General features: G+C 51.2%; 1 protein-coding gene across 4 annotated transcripts in view; it reads left to right on the forward strand.

Annotated features, from left to right (window-relative positions):
* IFT43 (intraflagellar transport 43) overlaps nucleotides 1-9538 on the forward strand; it is an 81962-nt gene extending 72424 nt beyond the window's left edge. For 2 of the 4 annotated variants that reach the window (XM_057732763.1, XM_057732765.1), the window contains exons 6-9: nucleotides 8047-8119; nucleotides 8500-8575; nucleotides 9074-9136; nucleotides 9277-9538. In XM_057732763.1, the coding sequence (XP_057588746.1) occupies nucleotides 8047-8119; nucleotides 8500-8575; nucleotides 9074-9136; nucleotides 9277-9396 (332 nt within the window). In that variant the 3' untranslated portion in view covers nucleotides 9397-9538. Of the gene's footprint in view, nucleotides 1-1798; nucleotides 1863-5115; nucleotides 5132-8046; nucleotides 8120-8499; nucleotides 8576-9073; nucleotides 9137-9276 lie in introns of all 4 variants that reach the window. The other 2 variants (XM_057732766.1, XM_057732764.1) reach the window with 2 other exon arrangements.
* The last annotated feature ends 376 nt before the right edge of the window (nucleotides 9539-9914 follow it).

Consider the following 9914-nt stretch of genomic DNA (forward strand, 5'->3'; position numbering starts at 1 on the left):
AGCCACCCTCAGCGCAGCCTCCTGTCTGCCCACCATCCAGCCAGCACCACACCCCCTGAGGCCTGGCTTGTCTCAGAACCGACTCAGTCCAAGCCCTCCTGTCCAGCCCGTGGTCAGCCAAGAGAGCGGCCACAGCGTGGGGGGCTTGGAGGAACACCCAGTTCTTTTGATATTCTTCTTGTGGTCGATGCTCTCTTTCTCCAGCAGCATGAGGAGGGGGTTGGTTTGGCAGGAGCACGGAGACATCTCAACCTATGGCACACAGATAACCCCCCACCCAAGCCAGCACCTCAGGACGGGCGTCTTTCTGTCCCTGTCGCTTGCTTCCTCAGGGACCTACGTGTGTACCTCTTGCTCGTGATCGGTCCTGTTCCTCAGCCCCTGCAGTGGGCCTTCCAGCCAGCAGCATCACCGTCTTCAGCCTCTCCTCTCCTCCCCTCCCAGTGACCCGGCCGGGTCCGGTGAGATCGCCGGGGGTCGGTCCGCATAAAGCAGACCCGCCGGGGCCCTGCAGACGCATTTTTGCCCTGGAACCCCAGTCCATCCGGGGAGGGCAGGGGCCCGGGAGCTCCTCTGAGACCGTCCCTTTCCCCTGTTCCTTCGGGTGTTTGAAGCCTGTTGCCTACTGCTTTCCCCTTTTCTTCTCCCTCTAAAAAAAATTCTCCATTTTTTCACTTAGAAAAAAAATTATTTATACGATTGAGATCCACTAATTAAAGCCATTTTCTGGTATTTGGTTACTGGAGCGTTTGATGTCTCTGTGACAAGACCATGAAATGCATGGAGTGTCCACAGGGACAGAATTTGCTGAACACGGCTCTTTGTAAATGAGGGGACACAGTGTCGCAGCCGCTCATGAATATGAAACGCCCATGATGCCACCTCAGTGGACTTGGGAACACAGATGAATCCTGTCATGTGCTAAATGAGACCAATTTCTTTCACTTAACTTCATCTTCAATCAGACCTTCTTCCATTTGCCTGTTTAAAATTCCCCATACGTGATGCAGAAGGTAACAGCATTCAGTAAAACAAAGTTTTGCAGCTGCAGAGAAAAATTATAATGATCTCGAGTGTAAAGTTGCCATCTCCTGGAAACGTGGACATTCTTTTGCTCATGAGCTGTGCTGAGGGTCTGTTGACTTTGAGCACAACATTGGGGGCTGTCTGGACTGCTCTTCTTGGGGTCTCCTTCCATAGTGTGTCCAGGCCTCTCTCAGGTGGGCTGGTTATTGAACATGCCTGTGAATTATGAAGCGTGGACGTGAGTCGTCGGCAGCCCCAAGTGCTCTGCAGTAGCTGGGGCGCTGGGCAGGGGAGCAGCTCTAGGAAGAGATTGCGTGGGACCTCGTGGGGCCTGTGCCGTGGGGGGTGCAGTTAGTGGGTGAAGCGAGAGGGGCAGATGTCATCAGTCAGCACCGGGAGGAAGCTGGCAAGGTAGGCCCGCCCCTGGTATCATTTACTAAGGCATCAAGGTCAGAAAGTGCTAGAGTTTAGAAGAGACTTCCTGTAGCTCTCTAGAAACCCTTCTGGCCAGGACCAGGAAATTCCATTCAGAAATGCTCAACCAAGAAAATCAGCAAAGAGTAGAGGAGGGACACAGAGAGGAGGGGCTCCCTGCCTGAACCATCTTTGCCTGCGCAGGACCTGGGGTGGGATCAGGGTGCCTCCTTTGTTCTCTCCTTCCTCTGCAGAAAAATGTCTGCTCCGGGAACAGAGCCTAGTAATGCTAGGGGAGTAGTCATTGCAAGCAGAGTCTGATCTAAGAAACCACTTTCTGTTCTTGTACCAAAACAAGTAAACAAGAGCTAGATGTGAAGGCAGGCTATCACAAAACACGTCGCAGAGATCTGGGGCCAGACGTCTTTGCAAGAGGCAGGCAGGCTTCTTGCTGTCAAGCCACAGGGGCTGAAAAGGATCCCTCTGGGACTTCCCTGGGTACGTAGCATTTTAGTGTGGGGGTGTGACGGTATTATCCATAATGAATGTATTTCAGGGCGCATGGCAGCTTCTCACATCTTTGAAACCAGTTATCATTGATCCTACTGGTGTTCCCACATGTTTCTATTATTTATTTCTATTACTTATTTGAGCACCCCTCATTTCTGTGGTTTCATCTGGTGGTTGGTTTATTGGTAGATCTCTTGCAGACGAGTGTGCTGGTATCATAATGAATTTTCCATTCAGCAGCCTCTCTCTTTGGGGTCAGTTCTTACTCCTGTTGCTGTGCGTTAACAATTAGCCTTTACTGGCAGCTCCCAGCAGGTGGAGGGATGGAGTGGGGCACACTGGAGATCAGGGAGATTGTTGAAGAGCAGTGTGACCCGGCCTCAGGATGGAACCCCAGCGGTCCATGTGGACCGAATTTGGATGACTCTTCCTCTGTGAGTTTGTCCCCACTCCTCCATTGTTTCTTGTCTATGCATGGGCTCTTCCCAGCAGACCTTGCATCTCTCAAGTGAGGCAAAGCCTTTGCTGTGACGTCAAAATTTGTATCTAAAAAATGTTCTTGGTTGTTCTTGTGAAACGAATCCTGCTTAGGCAAATTTGGGACTCAATAACACTTATACTACAACTAGAATGATATAGAGCAGGTGGACGTGGCCCTTCCGTGTGTGTGACTTTCAGATTTCAGGGGCAGTTATTGATCCAGTTCTGTTCAGTTGTCCTTTAGTTTGCCCACCTGTGGGAATGCAGAAGTGACTGGGACGTGGTCTTTGTCCTCAACTAGTTTACCATCTAGGATGCAGGCTGAAGGCAAATGTCACTTACTCTACCTACAGCAAGGTGATAAGGTCCATCCGGTGGCCTGAAATAAAGTATTGTGGAAAGACAGAGTAGAAAGCTCTGAATTTTGCCTGTTGGGTTCCAAGACCATCCGCAAAGGAAGTGATGTGCATTTTCCTTATTCTGTTCTTTTATCATTTTTTACTGTATGGACCCTCCCTTTGCAACTTGTCCGTGTTTAGTCCATCTTGGTTTGCCCCTGATGTGCCTCCGAAGCGGTCTTGCCTGTAGCAGGCATCCAGTACGCGTCCTCTGGCCGGTGGGTGCAGGTCCTCACCTGGCACCCGACTCCCTCTCTCCTGGGCCCTACCCACCAACCACGGCAGCCTTCCTTAGCGAGTTGCTCCTCACCTCCTAGCGCCTTTGTGCACAGTGTCTTCTGCCTGGCTTAGTCCTGTTTAGCCTTCAGCTGCCCTGTCCTCATTCAGCGACCTTCCCTAACTCTTCACTCCAACCCCCAAAATCCTAAATTAGATTCTCTCTGGACTGAATTAAGGGCATAATGCAGCATCCACTCAATGGAATCTGAGATGCACATTTAAAAGAATAAGATGTATCTGTACACTGAAAAGGAAAGATAAAAGTAAGTCACAGAACAATGGATATGTAACATGCCACCTGCACACATTTTTAAAAGGACATATGTGCTGTGCATGCGGAAATTCTCTCCAGTAAAGGAATGGTTACACAATGGGAGATAGCGATCACTCCAGGGAGAGGCCGGGGTTCATATCAGGAGAGGACATTTTTCACCGTAAACTTGTCTATAGCATTGGAATTTATTACCACATACAATATTACTTTTGCCATTAAAAAGTAAAACAGGTCTCCCTGCTATTTCTGGTCATAGAGTCCACTGAGTTTCCATCACAGCGTGTGCTTTAGTTTATGGGCAGTACATTTATTTGTGTTGAGTATCCCTCACCGCACAGGTGCTCCACCTAGACAAAGCCCAGGTCAGGTTTACTTGCCATTGTTTCCAGCACCTCCTAGCATGGGGCCTCTCACGGAGTGGCTGCTTCGTTCAAGGATGAGTGAATGAGTGAACGAACAAGTGAACAAGTGCGGCTTCCCCACAGTGTGGCTAATCGGGCAACCTGTGGGTCACAGAAGCAGGCGGATGGCAAGTGAGACGGCTGATGTGAGAAGCCAGGAGCAAACGCAGAGAGCAAGGAAGGCCCATTTGTTAAGGAGTCTGAGCTGGGAGAGAGCCGCGGGTGACCCGGGAGAGGGGGTGCAGCCTGCAGGGAACCGAGATGAAGGCTGAGGGTACCTGCTCCCAGGGCACTGGCATCAAAGTCCTCTTGCCTCGGCGCCCCCTTTCCTGGGGCTGTTTGAGGTGTCCGGCCACCTCCTTCTCTGAGCAGCTGGTTTAATGTGACACGGGGGGCGGGGGATGGAGTCTGTGGGCTCGCCTGTGTTGGTTCATTTTCCTCTCTGCCGTTTGTTGTAGGGAAGTAGCCAGTCGGGCATATGGTGAGGGAGACACTTAGTCATAGTTATTGGGAGACAGACACCCGAGAACAGAGGACGCGGAGTCTCAGTCTCAGCTGTCCCGACTGTAGGCGGTGGTCTTACCCCTCCACTGTACCTTTGCAGAGAAAGCCTTGGGGCAGGAGGCGGGCGGGTGGGTGTGTGGGGTGCAGTTGAACTGGAGCTGGAAGCCTGCTCTGTCTGTTCTTAATACCTCACTTCGCATAAGCTGCTTCATCTTGCTGAGTCTCAGTGTTGTCACCTGGAAAATGCTGATGACTGGGCAGGATTAAATGAGAAAATGAGAGTAAAACTGTATGGTTTCTCTCTGTGCTCAATGTTTTATCTGTTTTTTAATGATATTTATTTCTTTATTTGGCTGTGTTGGGTCTTCGTTGCTGGGCGTGGGCTTTCTCTAGTTGTGTCGGGCAGGGGCTACTCTTCATTGCAATGTGTGGGCTTCTCATTGCAGTGGCTTCTCTTGTTGCAGAGCACGGGCTCTAGGGGTGTGGGCTTCAGTAGTTGTGGCACTCGGGCTCAGTAGTTGTGGTGCACGGGCTTAGTTGCTCTGTGGCACGTGGGGTCTTCCCGGACCAGGGATCGAACCCATGTCTCCTGCATTGGCACACAGATTCTTAACCACTGCGCCACCAGGGAAGTCCCTTATCTATTAAATGAATAAGAATAGTATAGAATATTTATTACATACTGAGCATAGCGCTTAATATTTTATAAAGATTATCGTATGTAATACAACAACCTATGAGGTGGGTGTAGTTATACCCCCATTTTACAGCTGAAGAAACTGAGGCACAGAGAGGATGAAGTCTCACAGCTAGTACATGGGGGGGCCAGGATTTGAAGCCAGCCGGCCTGCCTCCAGTGCCTGCACTCTTAACCGCTGAACAGGAGCCCTACCCACATGCTTAACTAACCCATTGTTTCTGTTAATGTTCTTACAGCAGCATCGAAGAAAATGAGACTAAAGTTAACATAATTATTGAATTTTTTAAAGTAGCGGTTGTTTTTCAATCCTAGAACGGACTCCTTCTTTCCTCTTATTGTCTCTATTAAAACTGTGCACTTTTGAATGCTAAACTTGACACCCTGAATCAGACTAGGTCACTGGCCCACGCTTGTAGGAGTAGCTGTCGCTGATCACAGGCAGGGCTGGAGCATTCCACGCAGGTAATTGTGTGAAGAAGCGGGTGGATTTCTCAAGCCTGTTTTCTTTTTCTAGGTTGGTTCATCGTGTATGTGTGTGTGGAGAGAGGGGGTGGGGGGAGGGGAAGAGGAAAAGAGGACAGAAACTCCTGGGAAACTATGAACCCATAAGCAAGCACTTGTCTGTGACTGTAACTCAGAAACTGTAAAATTAGGAAGTTCTTTGAAGTTTGCCCAAAACCTGCTCCATGGCCACCTGTTCCTCTGGGGCCGGCAGTTGGATGGCCTGGCTCCGCGGCGATGGCTCAAGCTGTCACTGCACCGGAATGTTCCAGCCTGCCTTGGCCTGGCTGTCATCGCTGGCTTGGTCCCACTCAGGCGGTTCACCGGGTTCTGTTGGGCACCAGGCTTCCAATTAGAGAGAAATCCCACTGTGTGGCCAGCCCCACCAGTGCCACTCTGAGCGGCCCCTTTGCCAAGGCCCGAGCTGACCTCCGCTCTGTCACAGATGGGCCAGCCCCACACTCCTTCGTGCGCATTTGGAGGAGGGGGTGGGGACAAACAAGGAAGCCCATGGGGACTCAGAGTGGACAGCGGGCAGAAGTGCAGCTCCTCAGAGCTGGGAGAATCTGGGCAGAGTTGACAGGACCCAAATGCTGACATTGCAGAGCGAGAGGGGACTTGGGGAAGACCCTGTCCTGAGCCTGAAGCTCAGCAGGGGCATTTTCTTACCAACTTCTGAATATTCATCTCAGGCTGGGCCCCATACCGAGGAGAGCCAGGAGCGGCTCCCTGTCTCACGCTGGACCTGTCACACTGCTGATGGCACATGGCACCGCCAGCTTCCACCCTGCCCTGCTGCAGGGCCTGTGTGGTCCCGCCAGCCTGGGTGCCCCTTTGCCCTGGACCAGGGCCGGTGCCGTCAGCAGCCCTTGCATGGCCTGTATTCTTCCTGGGAACGAGCAAGCTGAATTTCTATTTGCATAAGAAATAGAAAATTAGAGAATTCCATCTCTAATTCTCTAGCAGGATAGAGAGATAAAATCTAAGCTCTGAACAGCTTCTTTCTAGATAGAGGACTTGCTGAATGTGATTCATTATTTCGGGGCTGCTGTATGTGTCTTCTTTATTTCCCTATCAGCAGTTTCTTTTTATTTTCATCCCTTTTCATCCTTTTAATCACACTCTTTCTCCACCTGTCTCTTTCTCTCTGTCTTATTTTCTGTGTCTCCATCTCTCCCTTGCATGCTTTCTCTCTTTCCAGGTACAGCATCTGTAACTCCTCTGTCAGAAGCAATAATAAAGACGCCAGGCTGGGAAATGACATTTATATACTCGGGCTTAGCTTGACTAGAATCATCGCAAAGTCTAAATAATGGACAGCCTGAAAGTGGCCAGAGTCTTCCCAGCTGTTCTTGGAATGATTCTACATATCTTTTTTTTTTTTTCCAAAAAAAAAAAAAATTAATTTAGTCCATGGAAGCAAAACTGAAGGGTGTCTTCACTATTCTCTCCTCTCTAGAATTTTTCCTCCTTTTAATATTTGCAGTTCGTTTGGGAATTCCAGGACTGTCCCTCCCTGCTCAGTCTTTTTTTCTGCCCCATCTCTTTTTTTCCCTATGCAGACTGGTTAAAACAAAGAAAGCCCCTCTACCAGTCAGTGATACTAACTGAGAGAAGGCAATACTTCTTTAGGGTGTTAGGTTGTTCCCAGGAGAAGATGGACAATTTTTCTGCTGTAAGCAAGTTGCCATGATTAAGTGATGTGCTGTCTCTCCATTTCTCCATTTCGCATGACTTTGTTAGACTGACAAAAGGAATGGCCTCATGTCTTCTCCTATGTCTGTGTGTCTGTCTCATGTGGAGAGTTCAGAGAAGGAGAATCTCCAAGAGACAGCAAGGGAAGTGTCATCTTTACAGTCAGCATTGTTTTTGATATTAGACCCGGCAAATGGAGACTCCAATCCTGGACACGCTGCCAGGAAGCCAAGTCACATCGTTAGGTGTAAAGTGACCTTCAGATACAGGCTCAGGGCTGTGACAGTTGCAGAGACTAGGATGAGCTGATGCATGTATGGACCTTGGTCATGAGGAGGTGCATGCATGGTGACATCCATCTTGTGACACTACGCTTTCCCATTTCCTCTGTCTCTGACCATGCCAGGCTCATTCTACTCCTCTTTTCTTTTCTGTCCTCTAATGAAAACACTTCCCCAGGTGCTGTCTGGGATTTTCTTCTCATTTCTTTACATTTCTCCTTGGAGAGCCACTCCAAAGGCTTCTAACCTGGAGCAAACATCAGGATTACCCAAGAAATCTTAGGGAAAAATACAGACACTTCAGCCCTACCCGGGAGATTCTAGTCCAGCAGGTTCTGGGGGAAAGCCTGAGGTTCAGGGATTGTTGAAGTTCTACCTTTGATTCCCATGCACACCTCTTCTTGAGTTCCACAACCCTAGACTGGGGGCCCCTGAAGGCCAGAGACCATCCGAGTGCCCATCCTGCCCAAAGCCTGTAGCCCCAGCTGTGGCCGGCGTGTTGAAGGTAATAAGTACTCAGTGGGGAAGCAGGCAAGGTCCCCATTCGGGCTGCTGGCAGTTTCGCCTCCTCCTCTCATTGCAGACATTCCTGTTATTCCGGACCTGGAAGAAGTACAGGAGGAAGACTTTGTGTTGCAGGTGGCAGCCCCTCCCAGGTATGTTAAATTAGTATGAAGTTTGACAGGAGGCAGGGAAGATGCCAGACACCATCTCCAGTAGTGCTACCCCCCAGGTAGATCCAGACGTCTCTGGTGATGGGTTCCATCCTAGGGTGCCCTTGTTTTGTTTTGTTTTGTTTTGGCCGTGCCATGCGGCTTGTGGGATCTTAGTTCCCTGACCAGGGATTGAACCTGTGACCCCCTGCAATGGAAGCTCAGAGTCCTAACCACTGGACTGCCAGGGAATTCCCCCAGGTCCCCATTTTATTAGTTTAATCCCCATTTTGGTCCTTCCCAGCTCTGGGGACGGGGGCCTGGCAGCACTCCTGACACGGGTTCTGCCTGTGGCTCCTCCTCACATTCTCTCTTTCCCACAGCATCCAGGTGAACCGGGTGATGACCTACCGTGACCTGGACAATGACCTCATGAAATATGCAGCCTTTCAGACCTTGGTGAGTGAGGCAGCTTCTACATCGAGGGGCAGGCTCCAGGCAACATCCGTAGGGATTTCTCAGTTTCTCCAAAGCCTTACAGCCTCTCCTCCATGGGTCTCCGAGGCTGCTGGGTAACAGTCCCTTTGCCGGAGGCATCGTCCTGGGGTATCCCTGGACCCAACATATTCCAGTGTTCCGGGACCAGTCTCCCGCCGCTTCCCTGGCTGCCCCCATGGCATCAGTAGATACGCTGCTGTCATGCCTGCCCTCCTGGTATTGACCTTCCCCCAAGGAGTGCCCAACCTGTAGGACATCGTGGCGCTCCGTCAGTTCTCAGCAGCCATGTGGTCCACCCACAGTTCCGCTCTTCCATGAGGCGTTCCTGCAGGTCTGGGTTTGGGAAGTTCTACCACACTCAACCTGGTCCCCCTCACTTTGCCAGGGGCGGTTGTCCGAAGGCCCCCAATGTGCACAGCCCGCCTTCCCCCCCGCCCCCCCCCCCCCCCCCATTCACAGGATGGAGAGATCGACCTGAAGCTTCTCACCAAAGTCCTGGCGCCGGAGCACGAGGTTCGAGAGGTACGTAGTGGCAGCAGCTCCTGCCTGTCGGCCGTGTCATTCCCGAGAGCAGCCGGCTCCGAGGCTGAGCTCAGCGGGAGGCTGGCTGTGACTGAGGGGAAGGCCTACCCCATCTCACCCCGTGGCGCCTCTCTTGGCAGGATGACGTTGGCTGGGACTGGGACCGTCTGTACACTGAGGTGTCCTCAGAGCTCCTCAGTGAGTGGGACATGCTGCAGGCGGATAAAGAGGACCCCATGGGACAGCCCGGACACGCCTGAGCCCGGGGGCCGCTCTCCCTGCACGTGGTCACCTCTGCTTTGGACTCGAGACAAAGGCCATAAACCTAAAACTAAAGAAGCGTGCAAGCAGCTCAGAATTTTGATATGGACTATTTTGTAATAAAAATATCTGTTTTCAGTAGACCGCATCAGGTCGTTCAATTGTAAGAAGTTGCTTTTTTCTGTGGCCCCCTCTTCCACTTCTTTCCAGTGCTGTCTTGGAAATGTTCATCAAGAGCGAAGGAGGGCAGCTCTCCCCATGGCTGAAGCTCGGGAGGGAAAGCTAGCTTCAGGGGGAGAAGCAGTGGCACTCCTAAAAGCCCTTCAGTTCGCAGAGGCCACAACAGCTCCCTGGAGCATCTACCTGTGCGCACCTGGACACAGGGATACGGAGGTGGCAGACGGCTGTCTGCAGGGGTCCTGGGAAGGACCTGGCCACAGGCCTTTCTTACTGCGGACGGTCAGTGACGTTGGTGAAGTTGCACTGTCTCCTTCGTGTTTTCCGGCCGCTTAGCTAA

Source organism: Hippopotamus amphibius, chromosome 4 (genome assembly GCF_030028045.1).
Source record: "Hippopotamus amphibius kiboko isolate mHipAmp2 chromosome 4, mHipAmp2.hap2, whole genome shotgun sequence".
NCBI classification, from domain to species: domain Eukaryota; kingdom Metazoa; phylum Chordata; class Mammalia; order Artiodactyla; family Hippopotamidae; genus Hippopotamus; species Hippopotamus amphibius.